The sequence below is a fragment of the Macaca thibetana genome, chromosome 13 (assembly GCF_024542745.1).
Source record: "Macaca thibetana thibetana isolate TM-01 chromosome 13, ASM2454274v1, whole genome shotgun sequence".
Lineage (NCBI taxonomy): Eukaryota > Metazoa > Chordata > Mammalia > Primates > Cercopithecidae > Macaca > Macaca thibetana.
Genome location: NC_065590.1, coordinates 2,807,724 through 2,825,635, shown reverse-complemented (window position 1 = coordinate 2,825,635; position 17,912 = coordinate 2,807,724). Strand labels below are relative to the sequence as shown.

Here is a 17,912-nt window from a genome sequence, read left to right as displayed (position 1 = left end):
TTCTGGGTTCAAGCAATTCTCCTGCCTCAGCTTCCCAATGTTATTATTTTTTTAAATTCTTTTTTCCTTCTCTTTGTTGCAGTGGGTTAATTCAAAAGTCTTGTATTCATGCTCTCAATTTCTTTCTTCTACTTGTTCTAGTCTATTGTTGAAACTTTCCAGTGTTTTTTGCCTTTTTCTAAGTTTGACTTTTCATTTGCAGAAGTTGTGATTGTTTTTTATTCATGCTATCTATTTCTCTGGAAATTTTGTCATCCATATCCTATATTTCTTAAAATTTCTTTAAGTTGGTTTTCACCTTTTTCTGGTGCCTTCTTGAGTAGCTTAATAATCTACCTCCTGAATGCATTTTCTGGCAATTCAGAAAATGCCATTAAGAAATTTGTCATTCAGATATTTCTGGCAATTCAGTTCCCAATAAGTTCCTCATTTTCCATCTGAGACTTCCTCAGCCTGGACTTCACTGCTTATATCACTATAAGCATTTTGGTCAAAACAATTTAACAAGTCTCTAGGGAGTTCCAAACTTTCCCTCATCTTCCTGTCTTCTTCTGAGTCCTCTACACTCTTCCAACTTCTGCCAGTTACCCAATTACAAAGCTGCTGCCACATTTTCAGGGATTTTTATAGCAATGCCCTACTCAGTACCAGTTTTCTGTATTAGTTCTCACATTCTTATTTTAAAAATACCTGAGACTGGGTAATTTATAAAGAAAAGAGCTCTAATTGGCTAATGGTTCCGCATGCTCTACAGGAAACACAGTGGCTTCTGCTGTGCTTCTGGGGTGGCCTCAGGAAACTACTCATAGCAGAAGCCAGAATGGGAGCAGGCACATCACATGGCCAGAGCAGGAGGAAGAGATAGGGCAGGGAAGGTGTTACACACTTTTAAACAACCAGATATTATGAGAACTCACTCACCATCATGAGAACAGCACCAAGGGGATGGTGATAAGCCATTCATGAAGGATTCAGTCACTTCCCATGATGCCCCACCTCCAACATTGAGGATTATAACGGGACATGAGATTTAAGTGGGAACACAGATCCAAATCATATGAATTATCTAGGACTTCTAGAAATATGTCGAATAGAACTGTTGAAAGAAGACATTCTTGCCTTGTTCCCAATCTTAGAGGAAAAACGTCTAGTTTCTTATCATTGTCTAATGTTAGCTGTAGGTTTTTTGTAGATTTTCGTTATTAAATTGAGAATTCTCCTCTATTCCTACTTTGTTGACAGTTTTTGTCATGAATGAATATTGAATTTTGTCAAATGCTTTTTCTGTATCTATGGATGTGAGTATATGATTTTGTTAACCTGTTGATGTGATGGATTACATCAACTTATTTTTGAATGTTGAATCAGCTTTGAATATCTGAAATAAATTGTACTTGGTCATGGTGTATAAGTCTTTTTACGCTTTATTGTATTTAATTTCCTAATATCTTGTTGAAGATTTTTGCATGTATTTTTCTGAGAGATATTAGTCTATAATTTGTATTTCTTGTAGTGTCTTTCTCTGGTTTTGGTATTAGAATAAATCATTTGTACTATTTTCAAGAAATTGGTCCATTTGATCTAAGTTATCAAATTTGTGGGCATAGAGTTATTAATAATATTCCTTTATTATTATTTTTATGTCCATATAGTCAGTAGTAATGGCTTCTCTTTTATTTCAATATTAGTAATCTTTTCTTGATTAGCCTGCCCATGTGTGCATCAGTTTTATTGATCTTTTAAAGGAACCAACTTTTGATTTCTTTGATTTACTCTATTAATTTCCTGTTTTCAGTTTCATGGATTTCTGCTCTTATTTTTCTTTTCTTCTGTGTATGTAGTTTGGATGTTTGTTCTCTCCAAATTTTTTTTTTTTTTTTTTTTTTTTTTTTGAGACAGAGTCTCGCTCTGTCGCCCAGGCTGGAGTGCAGTGGCCAGATCTCAGCTCACTGCAAGCTCCACCTCCCGGGTTCATGCCATTCTCCTGCCTCAGCCTTCCGAGTAGCTGGGACCACAGGTGCCCGCCATCACGCCCGGGTGATTTTTTCTATTTTAGTAGAGACGGGGTTTCACAATGTTAGCCAGGATGGTCTCGATCTCCTGACCTCGTGATCCGCCCGTCTCGGCCTCCCAAAGTGCTGGGATTACAGGCTTGAGCCACCGCGCCCGGCCCTTTCTCTCCAAATTTCATGGTGAAGCGTGATCTCTAAATGTTGGAGATGGGGTCTAGTGGGAGGTGTTTGGATCATGGAGGCAGATCTCATGAATGGCTTGATGATCTCCCCAGGGTAATGGGTTGACATGGGATCTGGTTGTTAAAAGGTATCTGGGGCCGGACTTGTGGCTTACGCCTGTAATCCCAGCAGTTTGGGAGGCCTAGGAGGATGGATCACTTGAGGCCAGGAGTTCGAGACCAGCCAGGCCAGCATAGCAAAACCCCATCTCTACTAAAAATACAAAAATGCGCAGGGCATGATGACACACACCTGTAATCCCAGTTACTTGGGAGACTGAGGCATGAGAATTGCTTGAACCTGGGAGGCAGAGGTTGTAGTTGGCAGAGATCGTACCACTGCATTCCAGCCTGGGCAATGGAGTGAGACTTTGTCTCAGGAAAAAAAAAAAAAAAAAAAAAAGGTACCTGAGACCTCTTTTCTCTCTCCCTTGCTCACTGTTTTGGTATGTGACACACATCCTCCCCATTTGCCTTCCACCATCAATAAAAGCTTCCCAAGGCCTTCCCCAGGAGCAGATGCTGGCACAATGCTTCTTGTACAGCTGGTAAAACCATGAGTGAAATAAACTCTTTTTTTAAATAAATTACACAGTCTCAGGTATTCTTTTACAGCAACTCAAAACACACTAATACATCTGCTTTTTTTTTTTTTTCTTTTTTGGATTTAATATGTTCTTCTTTTTCCTAGTTTGTTAAGGTAGAAGCTTAGGTTATTTTTTGTTTGTTTGTTTGTTTGGAGACAGAGTTTCGCTCTTGTTGCCCAGGCTGGAGTGCGATGGCAGGATCGCGGCTCACTGCAACCTCCACCTCCCAGGTTCAAGTGATTCTTCTGCTTCAGTCTCCTGAGTAGCTGGGATTACAGGTGCCTGCCACCATGCCCAGCTAATTTTTTGTATTTTTAGTGGAGACGGGGTTTCACTATGTTGACAAGGCTGGTCTCAAACTCCTGACCTCAGGCGATCCACCTGCCTCAGCCACCCAAAGTGCTGGGATTACAGGTGTGAGCCACCACTCCCAGCCAGGTTATTAATTTCAGATATTCCTTCTTTTCTAATATGTGCACTCAGTGCTACAAATTTCTTGTAAGTACTGCTTTAACTACATGCCACAAATTTTGGTAAGTTATATTTTAATGTTTATGTCATTCAAAAATATTCTAACTTTTTTTTTGTGATTTCTTCTTTGACCTATGTGTTATTTAGAAGTATGTTGTTAAATTTCTAAATATTTTGGGACTTTCCAACGATCCTTCTGTTAATGTATTTCTAGTTCAACTCCATTGTGGTCTGAGAGTGTACTTTGTATGATTTTTGCTCTTTTAAGTGTGTTCAGATGTGTTTTAATAGGGCATATGTGGTCTATCTTAGTGAACGTTGCATGTGAGCTTGTAAAGAATGTGTAATGTGTACCGATCTTTGACAAACCTGACAAAAACAAGAAATGGGGAAAGGATTCCCTGTTTAATAAATGGTGCTGGGAAAACTGGCTAGCTATATGTAGAAAACTGAAACTGGATCCCTTTCTTACACCTTATACAAAAATTAATTCAAGATGGATTAAAGACTTAAATGTTAGACCTAAAACCGTAAAAACCCTAGAAGAAAACCTGGGCAATACCATTCAGGACATAGGCACAGGCAAGGACTTCATGTCTAAAACACCAAAAGCAACGGCAACAAACGCCAAAATTGACAAATGGGATCTAATTAAACTGAAGAGCTTCTGCACAGCAAAAGAAACTACCATCAGAGTGAACAGGCAACCTAAAGAATGGGAGAAAAATTTTGCAATCTGCTCATCTGACAAAGGGCTAATATCCAGAACCTACAAAGAACTCAAACAAATTTACAAGAAGAAAACAAACAACCCCATCAAAAAGTGGGCAAAGAACAGAACAGACACTTCTCAAAAGAAGACATTTATGCAGCCAACAGACACGTGAAAAAAAGCTTATCATCACTGGCCATCCAAGAAATGCAAATCAAAACCACAATGGCATATCATCTCACACCAGTTAGAATGGCGATCATTAAAAAGTCAGGAAACAACAGGTGCTGGAGAGGATGTGGAGAAATAGGAACACTTTTACACTGTTGGTGGAACTGTAAACTAGTTCAATCATTGTGGAAGACTGTGTGGCGATTCCTCAAGGATCTAGATCTAGAAGTGATATGACCCATATGACCCAGCCATCCCATTACTGGGTATGTACCCAAAGGATTATAAATCATGCTGCTATAAAGACACATGCACACGTATGTTTATTGCGGCACTATTCACAATAGCAAAGACTTAGAACCAACCCAAATGTCCATCAGTGATAGACTAGATTAAGAAAATGTGGCACATATACACCATGGAATACTATGCGGCCATAAAAAAGGATGAGTTCATGTCCTTTGTAGGGACGTGGATGCAGCCGGAAACCATCATTCTGAGAAAACTATTGCAGGGACAAAAAACCAAACACCACATGTTCTCACTCATAGGTGGGAATTGAACAATGAGAACGCTTGGACACAGGAAGGGGAACATCACACACCAGGGCTTGTCATGGCAGGGGGAGCGGGGAGGGATAGCATTAAGAGATATACCTAATGTAAATGACGAGTTAATGGGTAGAGCACACCAACATGGCACATGTATGCATGTGTAACAAACCTGCACATTTTGCATATGTACCCTAGAACTTAAAGTATAATTTAAAAGAAAAAGAAAATAATGTGTATTCTGCTGTTTTTGGATAAAGTACTCTATAAATATTAAGAACCAATTGATTGATAATGGTATTTAGCTGAATTGTATCCTTGCTGACTTTCTGCCTGCTTGGTGTGTCAATTACTGATACATGGGTGTTGCATTCTCCAATAATAATCTATAATAGTAATCTAGAATAGTATCTCTCCTTGCCATCTTATCAATTTTTTTGCCTCACATATGTTGGCATGTTGTTAGGGACATACACATTAAGGTTTGTTATGTCTTCTTTGAAAATTAACTTTCTGCAATCATTATGTCATGCCCTCTCTTTATTACTGACAATTTTCCTTTCTCTGAAATTTGCTTTGTCTGGTATTAATGTAGCTACCCTAACTTTCCTTTTATTAGCATTAACATTTAAATATTAATATTAATTTATTGTAGATAAATAAGTAGATCTTGTTTTCTTATCCACTCTGACCATTTGTCTTAATTGGGGTATATAGATTAGTCATAGTTAAAGTAATTATAGTTGGATTAATATTTCCCATATTTATAAGTATACTTATTGCACTGTTCATTTGTTTAGTCTTCAGCTGCTCTTCTGCCTTTTTTGGTTTTAATTGAGCATGTTATATGATTCCATTTTGTTTTTTCTCTTAGGGTATTAATTATATTTTCTTTTTATGTATTTATATAGTTATTTGTATCATTATTAATATATGACTCCTCTAGTAGTCTGGATGTTTCATTAGAGCAGATACCACTTACCATTGAATATGTACAGTGACTGGAACGGAGTGTATATTCAATAAATATGTGATGAATGGGTGGGTGGATGGAAGGATGGATAAAAAGTTGGCTTGAAGAATAAGAAAGAGTGAGTGAGGAAGGAAGGGAAGAGATAGAGAAAAAGTAGGAGTGAATTATGGCCAAATAACTTATAGTGGGAGCAAATTATAGTGCTTTACACTTGTGAAATCACTTGTAAAAACACATAAATGTATTTGCCTCTCAGTTCCTCTTGTCTTCACATTATCGCAAACAAATACTTCTCTGTAGGTGGCAGTGCACTTATACATAAGACATTTTTCTAAAAGAAAAGGGTGGGGGTGGAATTATCTTGAACATTCGAAAGCATTTATGTAACTTGAATCTCATAGTTTTAAAAACATGCTCTTTTTTCCTATAATGTGGATATATACTTCATTTATACTTGCCCTTAGTATTTTTCCCTCAGAGGTATTAAAGAGTTATCAGTTTTCATTTTATGACATCATGATTGAAATCAACATGCCAGTCAAGAATTCAAAAACAGGTGTTGTGAATAAGACAGTGGCTAGCATTTTTGTTTTTAACAACAATAGCATTTGTAGTATAAAATAATTGAAACTGGCTAATATAGTTGGTCAAATGATATATCTCAACTAGCTTTGGGGCTGGAGACTTTTCAGTGGGAAAAGTTTCTTTTTCCTAAGTATGTTAAAAAGAATGACCAGTTGACCACCCTGCTCGTGAATTATGTAAAAAAAATAAAAACCTGAATTTATATTAGAGTGTTTTGTACATATTGTTACCACCTATATTATCTAAAACTTCATACAAGCTAAATGCACTATTCTTAGATTTGCCCCACTTTGTTTTTCTATGTTGTAGTTTTCTTCCAGTTTAATATGTATGTATACATACATATATATATATATAATTTTATTCTTACAGCACTTAAATGCAGAAAGGTCTTACAAGTCCCAGATTTCTACCTTACATAAGTCTGTTGTAAAAATGGAAGAGGAGCTTCAGAAGGTTCAGTTTGAAAAAGTGTCCGCTCTTGCAGATTTGTCTTCTACTAGGGAACTCTGTATTAAACTTGACTCAAGCAAAGAACTTCTTAATCGACAGCTGGTTGCTAAAGATCAAGAAATAGAAATGGTATGTAATATATTTTTAAAATCTTCTTTAAAATGGCTGTTACTGTAAAGTTAGTATAATTTTGGAAAAATAAGTTCTTTTTTATGTAATATTACATCAAGCCATGTCTTTGAACTTAGAGTTTATTTTTTTATTTTTAAAATCCAAGAGGTTAGTTTATGACAGCTGTATTCCAAACAGCTTAAGACTGTAACAAAAACTCTTCCTTTGAGCGTGTGATTTGCATTTACTTTTAGCCGGCAGAATCATAAAACACACTGACATAGCGATCAGCAAAGAACCACGAGGTTGAGGTTTATTTAGCTAAATTTTAACTTTAATGATATTCTTTTAAGCTAAATTTATTTATTAATTGGCCGGGTTCTTTTAACTGTAACTCAGTTGATTGTATCTACTTTGTGCCTGACATCGTACTTGCCACTGGGAGTATAATTTTCAAAAGATATAGGTTCCCGTCCTCAGGGACTTCCCACTGACATACAAGTAATTCGTAATGAATGATATATTAATAAGAGACACTAAAAGCTTTATAGAGGAAATTTCTATTCAGCCCAGGAATATCAGGGAGGAGTACACAAGGAGATACTGAGGAGCTCTAAAGGAATGAGGCATCCCATTCAAATGGGAAAACAACACAGGCAAGGGTATGGAGTGAATAATAAGTACTTTGTAATGGCTAGTGTAGCTTGCACGGGAGGAAGTGGCTGGGGAGATAGAGCCCGAATTTTAAAGTATGTGTAGAAGATGCATAGTGTATTTGAAATAGTGGAAAATTTTGGTCATGTTTAAATTTCTGTTACTGCCAAACCCTATTGAACTTTTATTTTTTATTTTTTAATTTTTGAGATGGAGTCTCACTGTCGCCAGGCTGGAGTGCAGTGGCACGATCTCAGCTCACTGCAACCTCCAGCTCCCTGGTTCAAGTGATTCTCCTGCCTCAGTCTCCCAAGTAGCTGGGATTACAGGCGTCTGCCACCACGTCCAGCTAATTTTTGTATTTTTAGTAGTGATGGGGTTTCACCATTTTGGCCAAGATGGTAGGCCTCGATCTCCTGACCTTGTGATCCTCCCACCTCGGCCTCCCAAAGTGCTAGGATTACAGGTGTGAGCCACCGCGCCCGGCCAAACCTTTTATTTTGTTAGTCTGCAGTTGGATAATGTATTTGAGAATCATGTATCTAGTTTGTTTCTGTAAGGGCCACTGTTAATGTTTTAATGAAGTGGTATATGCTGGAATTCTCACTCTTCAAATTATCTTTTATTTAAATAAGAACATTTTAGGCCGGGTGCGGTGGCTGACGCCTGTAATCCCAGCACTTTGGGAGGCCGAGGCAGGCGGATCACGAGGTCAGGAGATCGAGACCATCCTGGCTAACACGGTGAAACCCCGTCCCTACTATAAATACAAAAAAACTAGCCGGGCGAGGTGGCGGGCGCCTGTAGTCCCAGCTACTCGGGAGGCTGAGGCAGGAGAATGGCGTGAACCCGGGAGGCGGAGCTTGCAGTGAGCAGAGATCCGGCCACTGCACTCCAGCCTGGGTGACAGAGCGAGGCTCCGTCTCAAAAAAAAAAAAAAAACATTTTAATGATGAAAGTAACTCAAGAATAGGTACTCACTATAAAAATTCAAACAGGCTGTGCATAGTGACTCACGCCTGTAATCCCAGCACTTTGGGAGGCCAAAGCAGGTGGATCACCTGAGGTCAGGAGTTTGAGACCAGCCTGACCAACGTGGAGAAACCCTGTCTCTACTGAAAATGCAAAAATTAGCTGGGCATGGTGGCGCGTGCCTGTAGTCCCAGCTACTCGGGCGGCTGAGGCAGGAGAATTGCTAGAACCCAGGAGGCGGAGGTTGCCGTGAGCCAAGAATCGTGCCATTGCACTCCAGCCTGGGCAACAAGAGCGAAATTCCGTCTAAAAAAAAAAAAAAAAGAAAAAATTTCAAATAATACGTCCTTTACACTTTTTTACTGATGTTTTTAAATTGGAAAAGTCTTACCTGTTACTCTGACACAAAATGAAGTAGAAATATCAGAACATGTCACACGAAAGGTTATTAAAAAATACACTATGACCAAGTAGGGTATATTCTAGTAATCTTCTTAAAGTTTTGAAATCATTGCCCTTAGCAAAACTATATATAAATCTTGATAATGATTTATATTAATTTAAAAAATTTTAAAGATGTTTACTCCAAGTTTTGTAGCTTACTTCCTGTTTCCAAAGTACTTTAAGTTACCCTGACATTAATCTTTTTTCTTTTATTTTGCTTTGGAATTTAATTATTTACATCTGCATCTTTATCTCCTCAAAGCAACAATCTCAACCATCCTATTTATTTTTGTATTCTTTTTAGCTGTAATATGTATATAGGAGGTACTCAGATAGTTTTCTTCTAGATTAAACTTTTGATTTTGGGATATAATGGTAGATTTGCATGCAATCGTAAGAAATAGTATAGAGAGATCCTGTGTACCCTTTACCTGGTTTTGCCCAATGGTAATATCTTGAAAAATTATATATATTGCAATACTCTATTAGATATTTGACATTGATTTAGGGTGATGCAGAGCATTTCCATCACAGGAACCATTGTGATGCCCTTTTGTAGCCCTGTCTACTTCTCTCCTATCCCCAAACCCTCCTTAATTCCTGGCAATCATTAATCTGTCTTCCATTTCTATAATTTTGTCATTTCATGAATATTACATAAATGGAATAATACAATATGTAACCTTTTGGGATTGGCTTTTTTCACTCAGCATAATTCTCTAGCGATTCATCCAGGTTGTTGAATGTGTCAATAGTTCATTCCTTTTTATTACAGAAGAATGTTCATCCTGTTGGTGTAACACAGTTCGTTTAACCATTTACCCCCGGAAGAATGTCTGAGTTATTTCCAGTTTTTGGATATTACAAATGAAATGTTTAGGTTTTTGTATGAGCATAAGTTTTCATTTCTCTGTAAATCCCCAGGAGCACAATTTTGGGTTCTTGTGTTAGTTGCAGGATTAATTTTTTAGCCAAGTGCCAACCTGTCTTCCCAGGTATCTGTACCATTTTGCATTCCCACCAAGAATGTATGAGTGACCTCGTTTCTCCACATCCTTGCCAGCATTTGCTGTTGCCACTGTTTTTTAATTTTGCCATTCTGAAATGTGTACAGTACTTTATCATGGTAGTTTTAATGTGTATTTCCTTAATGACTAATGAAATTGAAATTCTCCTTGTGTGATTGTTCGCCATCTCTATATCTTCTACAGTGAAACGTCTCTTTGTCTTTTGTCCATGTTCTCATTGGATAGATGTCTTTTTTAATGTTCAGTATGGAGAGTTCTTTATTCTACATACTAGTTCTTTATCACAGCAGCCCCCAACCTTATTGGCACCAGGGACCAGTTTCATGGAAGACAGTTTTTCCACACACTGGGTGGGTGATAGGGGATGGTTTCAGGATGATTCAAGTACATTACATTTATGGTGCACTGATTTCTGTTATTATTATATTGTGATATATAATGAAATCATTATGCAACTCACCCCAATGTAAAATGATTGGGAGTCCTGAGCTTCTTTTCCTGCAACTAGACAGTCCCATCTGGGGGTGATACGAGACAGTGACGCCCGAAAGATGTTGCTTAAGTCCAGTCTACTCTGTAATCTCATTTTGGTTGCTGTCACCGTAGAAAACTCTGCATCACAAAGATAGGATGTTGGAAACGGAAGCAGGCTTTTCAGTGTTTTTGTGGCAACCTCAGGTTATTCTGCCTCGACTTTAATCCAGAACGGATGGAGATTTGAAATTGTCTCAACGTACTTTTAAAGCCACCATCATTTGTGATCTCAAGCAGTTGATCCTCTTCTGGCACTGACAAAGTCGATTCACCTGGCATATTCACAAATGGGTTGCAGATCCATTCCTTCCAAGTCCAGGGGTCTTTTGTGATTGGGAAATAATGCTCAAACTCTTTTGAAAGCTGAGATAGGTGATCATACACCAACTGGGAGAAAGAAGGCCCTGGCTCACCCTCCTTCAAAATCTCCGCCAATGTTTGAAACATGTCAAAGATCCCAGGATTCACTTGTTGCCTCCAATATTCCAGTTTGGCTTTGTTTTGTTTTGTTTTGTTTTGTTTTGTTTTGTTTTCACTCTGTCACCCAGGCTGGAGTGTGGTGGCGCGATCTCAGCTCACTGCAGCCTCCGCCTCCCAGGTTCAAGCGATTCTCCTGCCTCAGCCTCCCAAGTAGCTGGGATTACAGGTGCCTGCCACCACACCTGGCTGATTTTTGTATTTTTAGTAAGACAGTATTTCACCATGTTGGCCAGGCGGGTCTTAAACTCCTGACCTCAAGTGATCTGCCTGCCTTGGCCTCCCAAAGTGCTGGGATTACAGCAGTTTAGTTTTGAACGCGGCCACTTTATCTGCCAACTTGAACGCAGTTGTCATTCTCCGCTGAAGTGACAAATGGAGTTTGTTGAGCAGGTTGTATAGGTCACACAAGTAAGCAAGTTTTGAGACGCATTCTGTGTCACTGAAATGTGCTTCCAGTGGCGACATTTTCTAAAAGAAATCCCTGGAGTTGCTCTCGTAACTCAGAAACTCTGGCCAGTGATACACCTTTAGAAAGTCATCTCACTTCTGTGTGTAAGAGAAGACATGTTTGCTCTGCATCCATCTCTTCACAGAGCTATGCGAACAGACGTGAGTTAAGGGCATGCACTTTAACGTGGCTAATAATTTTAATCACATCCTGCAAAACATTAAGTTCAGGTGATATTTTTTGGATAGCCAGCATTTCTCTATAGATGACACAGTGTGTAGACTCACATTCAGAGGTGACCTCTTTGACCCAAGTAATGAAATCAGACAGCCATCCAGCCATGGCAACCACTGCATCTGTGCATATACTGACACAAAATGACCAATTTAGTTTTCCTGATATGTCATCATTCAAAGACTTGAGTAGTCTGCAACTGTGATGTTGGTTGGCAACAAAAGTGCGCATAACATATCTTCCTGCACATGCTCCTGAAAAATATGTCACACAGAAACAAGCATTGTTGCCTTGCTGTCAACATCGGTAGACCCATCAACCTGGATTGCATACCATGGTGACTCATTAATCCTCTCTAACAATTGTGTTGCAATATCTTCTGTTATTTCATCAGTTCATCTAGTTATTGGTGCTAGTCAAAAGATGAACACATGCCACCTTTTGAACTTCAGCCTCTCCTAAAATTTTATGACATATATCCTTATCAGTATGCAGGATCAACTCTCCACCAATAGCAAAGGGCTTCTTAGCATTAGCAACGTGTTTAGCCACTAAAAATGATGCTCTCAGTGGAGACACATTCGATGAAGTGGTGGTCTTTAATAATTACTTCTGTTCTTTGTGTTCACATTTTTTTTTCTTTTGAAAAACTCCAAAGCTTGTCTTTTAATACAGGGTGCTTGGTCTCCACGTGGCAAAGCAGTTTTGAAGGTTTCATGATTTCACTGGATAGCCGGTTACCACATTATACAAAGCAGACTTGGAGAATGTGAATCACCTGTTGCAATGAACCTGTAATTTAAGTAGGACTCGGTATCTTCTTTTAAATGCAGCTTTCCTTTTCTTGACAGTCTTAGAGTCTTCTGCTGCCTCATCATTGGGTCTTTTGCCTTTTTCAAAGGAGCTCTCTAGTGATGTTTGTTTTTTACTCATTTTGGCTAGGGTTGGCTTGTGGGCTTGCCAAAACTGTGACTGAGACAAGTACTCCGTGCAGGAAAGAGACACGGATGGAAGTGGCGAATAAAAAAATGGGCGGGCCACCTGCAGACTAAAATAAGTGTCAGATTCTGACTTAAAGCCTGCCGCCAGATGCAACTGTACAATTGAAGCACATCAACTCACTTGCCACTATAAAGCCTACCACCAGATGCAACTTAATTGTCACTTGCCACTCAGCGATAGGGTTTTGATATGAGTCTGCAAGCAATTGATTTATTAAAGTCACTGTGCAGCCAACCCTCTCTGCTAATGTTAATCTATATTTGCAGCAGCTGCCCAGAGCTAACATCAGTGCTTCAGCTCCACCTCAGATCAGCAGGCATTAGATTCTTTTAAAGAGTGCACAACCCAGATCCCTTGCCTGTGTAGTTCACAGTAGGGTTCCACTCCTATGAGAATCTAACGCTGCCGCAGATCTGACAGGAGGCGGAGTTCAGGCAGTAATGCGAGTGATGGGGAGCAGTTGTAAATACAGATGAAGCTTTGCTGGCTCACCTGCCACTCACCTCCTGCTGTGCTGTGCTCGGTTCCTAACAGACCACAGACTGGTAGCGGTCTGTGGCCCAGAGGCTAGGGAACTCCTGCTTTATCAGATATGTGGTTTGCAAATATTTTCTTTCACTAAGTATGTGGCTTGTGGTTTTTTGCTCTTAACAGGGTCTTTCTCAGATAAAAAGTTTTCAGTTTTGATGAAGTCGCATTTATAAATTTTCCTTTTATGGATTGTGCTTTTGGCTTTAAGTCTAAAAATTATTTACTATAGCTCTAAATTCCAAAGATTTTCCTACTTCTTATTCTAAATGTTTTATAGTTTTATTTTTCACATTTAATTCCGTGACCCATTTTGAGTTAATTCTGTGTGAAGTGTGAGGTTGACATAGAGGTTCTCTTTTTTTTTTTTTTTGCCTATGATTATCCAACTGCTTCTGTACCATTTGTTTAAAAAGCTATCTTTCTGCCATTGAATTGATTTTGTACTCTTGTGAAAAATCAATTGGGTATATTTGTGTGTGGGTCTATTTCTTGGTTTTCTATTCTTTTTTTTTTTTTTTTTTTTTTTGAGGCGGAGTCTCGCTCTGTCGCCCAGGCTGGAGTGCAGTGGCGCGATCTCGGCTCACTGCAAGCTCCGCCTCCCGGGTTCCCGCCATTCTCCTGCCTCAGCCTCCCGAGTAGCTGGGACTACAGGCGCCGCCACCACGCCCGGCTAATTTTTTTTGTATTTTTAGTGGAGACGGGGTTTCACCGTGTTAGCCAGGATGGTCTCGATCTCCTGACCTCGTGATCCGCCCGTCTCGGCCTCCCAAAGTGCTGGGATTACAGGCTTGAGCCACCGCGCCCGGCGGTTTTCTATTCTTTTACATTTACCTATATATCTATCTTTCCCCCAATACCACAGAATTTTGGTTACTGTAGTTATATATTGAGTCTTTAATTTAGGTTCATCTGCTTTATTCCTTTTTTTTTTTTCAAAATTGTTTTAGGTATTCTAGTCTCTTTGATTTTTCACATAAATTTTAGAATAATCTTTTTATATCTACAAAAATCCTGCTTGAATTTTGATAGGAATTGCATTAAAATTACATTAACTTGGGGAGAATTAACATCTTTACTATGCTAAGGCTTCCACTTCATGAACGTGATATGTCTTATTTAGATCTTCCTTGATTTCTTTTGTTAACTGTGTAGTTTTCAGCACGCAAGTTCTGTACATTTTGGATTTCCACCTACAAAATGAAAAGAAATATTCTTTTTTTGAGCTATTGTAAGTGGTATTTTAGTTTTAATGTCATTGTCAATGTGTTCCTTGCTAGTATGTAGAAGTACAATTGATTTTTGTTTTTTTGTTTTCTTTTGGTTTGGTTTTAGAGATTGGGTCTCACTCTGTCGCCCAGGCTGGAGTGCAGTGGCACATAGATTACTGCAGTCTTGAACCCCTGGGCTCAACTAATTCTTTCACCTCAGCCTCCTAAGTAGCTAGGTGGCACTACAGACATGTGTCACCATGCCTGGCTAATATTTTGATTTTTGTAGAGATGGGGGTCTTGCTATATTGCCCAGGCTGGTCTTGAACTTCTGGCCTTAGGCAATCCTCCTGCCCCAACCTCCCAAAATGCTGGGATTACAGGCATTAGCCAGCATGCCCAGCCAACAATTTTATTTTATTTTATTTTTTTTGAGATGGAGCCTTGCTCTGTCACCCAGACTGGAGTACAGTGGTACGATCTTGGCTCACTGCAACCTCCACCTCCTGGGTTGAAGTGATTCTTCTGCCTCAGCCACCCGAGTAGCTGGGATTACAGGCATGTGCCACCACACCCAGCTAATTTTTGTGTATTTAGTAGAGACAGGGTTTCATCATGTTTCCCAGGCTGGTCTCAAACTCCTGACATCAAGTTATCTGCTCGCCTCAGCCTTCCAAAGTGCTGAGATTACAGGCATGAGCCACTGTGCCCAGCCAACAGTTTTAATTTTTGAATGTTTATCTTGTATCCTATGAACTTGCCAAATCCACTTAGTAGTTCTGGGAGTTTTCCTGCAGATTCCATGGGGTTTTCTAGGTAAACAACCACTGTATCTGAAAATTAAGACAGTTTTATTCTTTTCTGATCTGTGTACCTTTTCTTGCCTTCTTGCACTGTTTCATACATAAGCACTATGTCAATTAAGAATGGTGAAAGTGTACATCTTACCTTCTTCCCAATATTACAGAGAAAGCATTCAGTGTTTCACCACTAGTGTTATCTGTAGTATTTTGTAGTTGCTTTTTATCAAGTAGAGGGATTTTCCCTCTATTCCCATATTTCTAAGAGGTTTTATCATAGATGGATGTTGAATTTTGTCAGATGCTTTTTCAGCATCTAATTATAAGATCCAATTATTTTTCTTATTTAGCCTATTAATATGATAGATTCACATTGATTGTTTTTGAATTTTGAACTAGCCTTCCATCCCTGAGATCACTCAGATAATTTTAAATAAGAAAAGAGAAGTTAGGGTCAAAAATATCAATATTGCCACCTTCATTCTCCTATAAAAATAGTTTAAAGCACTATCTGGACCTTTTTGTCAGTCTTAGTTTTCTTTGCTTTTCTTTCTTTAAAAAATATATTTACTGAGCTATATTTGTTGATATATCATTCACATAATATACAATATACCCTGGTCTTGATTTTCTATCTCTAAATTAATAGTATATCTATTAACTAACTCTTCTCAAGAGGAATTTTGAGAGCATGAATTCCAAATGTTCTTCCTTTAATATCTTTTAATGAATACTTATGCTATGGATGATTTCCTTAGGCATCATATGAGAAGTGCTTTGGAAAATCTCATATAATTTTTGAAGGAAGCAAAGGATTTTTAAAAATGTAGTCATCACCTTAGGCTACAATGGATTTCAGAACCTAAAACCAGAATAAGGTATTTTCTCCCACTATAGACATTTTGGTACATTTCCTTCTGGCCCTTTTATTTTCCTAGCCAGATTTTTGTGTTCTTTTGCATAGTTGCAAAATAATATATTAAATGGATTATTCTACTTTTTACCATTTCTGTATAAAAAATTAAAAATTTTTATTACTGTATAAAAAAAACATGGAAAATTTTTTTACATAAAACTTTTATCACATTTTGCATTATATCCTTAAGATGGATTCCCACAAGTGGAAATTTTGGCACATACAGCCAGCGAGCTTTCAAAAAGCCACTGCTTCACAATTAAGAGGAAACATCATGAAAACAAAAATGGAAACAATAGACCAGTTAGAAGTTGAATAGAGAACCATGGACAGCAGCAGCTAACAAGAGCCCTTCTGGGATCAGAGCAAGCCTCAAAACCTTGCCTCAAAACTACCCCTTCTCCTGTGAGTTTGACAGAGAGTAGAATGGTGGTGATGAGGGGTTGGGGGCAAGGGGAGTAGGGGAAGAAGGGAGACGTTGGACAAGGGGTACAAATTTTCAGTTACAAGGTGAATAAGTTTGGGAGATCTAATATACAGCATGGTAACTACAGTTAATATACTGTATACTTGAAATTTGCTGTGAATAGATCTCATGTGTTCTTAACACACACATACAATAGTAACTAGATGAGAGAGAGGTGATGGATATGTTAGCTTAATTTTGACAATCATTTTACAATGTATGTGTGTATCAAAACATCATGTTATATTCCTTAACTATGTATAATTTTTATTTGTCAATCATACCTCAACAATGCTTAGGTTAGGAAGTAGTACCCCTTCAAAGGGATCAAATGTAACTGGATCAGACTGTGAAGCAACGTTACCCACAGTTGATTGTCAAAATAAATAGAACAGTCAGCTAGCAATTAATAGAGACTAATAGTTGGATTTGATACCAGTAGGGACAGACTAGCCAGACACTTAACAGGGAGATCAGAGAGAGACAATCAAAGAGAGCCTGGCTAAATCCATTGTCATCCTAATGGGAGAGGCTAGAATGACTATGTAAATGCCCATGGGAGGGGATGGGGTAACTATGTGCATACCCTGAGGAGCAACATCAGAGGCTATCTACTGCAAGGGGAATAGACATCACAGAAACAGTCCAGACAGATAAATAAGGAAATAAGCCAACCATAACAAGCCCCAAGATGGGGAGGATCAGTATTGAGACATGCTACAATATATTATGTAAAATTTCTAGTTTTCAACAACAAAAATTTAACCCTCAAAAAGCCAGGAAAATGCAGCCCATCCATAGGAAAATAAAGCAAACAAAAGAAACTGTCTTTTAGAGCAGCTTATTATTTCCTTATTATTAGTCTCTATTTGATGAGGCACTATTATTACTCCTTCTTTTACTTTTTTCTTTCTTTTTTTAGTTGACAAATAATAATTGTGTATATTTATGGAGTACAATGTGATGTTTTGGTCTATGTATGTAGAAAGATTTGATGTATGTATGGTAGACAGGTTTAATTAAGCTAATAACATATCAACCAAATTATCAACTTATTTTTTGCAGTGATATTAAAATTTTATCTTTTAGCAATTTTGAATTATACAGTAGATTATTATTAACTGTGGTCGCCATACAGTGTAATAAATCACCAAAACTTATTTCTCCAGTCTAACTAAAACTTTGGACTCTTTGATCAACATCTCCCCTTTCTCCATCCTTCCTCCTCCCACCATTCTACTCTGTTTCTATAAAGTCAGCTTGTTTAGATTCCACTTATAAGTAAGATCATACAGTATTTGTCTTTCTGTGCCTGGCTTATTTCAGTTAGCATAATGTCTTCCAATTC

General features: G+C 38.3%; 2 protein-coding genes across 10 annotated transcripts in view; both read left to right on the top strand.

The window, feature by feature from the left end:
- The window catches only part of LOC126934347 (cytochrome c oxidase assembly factor 5), a 521,053-nt gene that overhangs the window by 50,740 nt on the left and 452,401 nt on the right, over positions 1–17,912 (top strand). The gene's annotated exons all lie outside the window — the stretch shown is intronic.
- TSGA10 (testis specific 10) overlaps positions 1–17,912 on the top strand; it is a 149,937-nt gene that overhangs the window by 102,890 nt on the left and 29,135 nt on the right. For 7 of the 9 annotated variants that reach the window (XM_050755077.1, XM_050755078.1, XM_050755076.1 and 4 more), the window contains one exon: positions 6,656–6,865. The exons of 1 other annotated variant lie outside the window; for it this stretch is intronic. In XM_050755077.1, coding sequence (XP_050611034.1) covers positions 6,656–6,865 — 210 coding nt within the window. Of the gene's footprint in view, positions 1–6,655; positions 6,866–16,288; positions 16,513–17,912 lie in introns of those variants that run through there. One more of the 9 variants, XM_050755075.1, reaches the window with a different exon arrangement.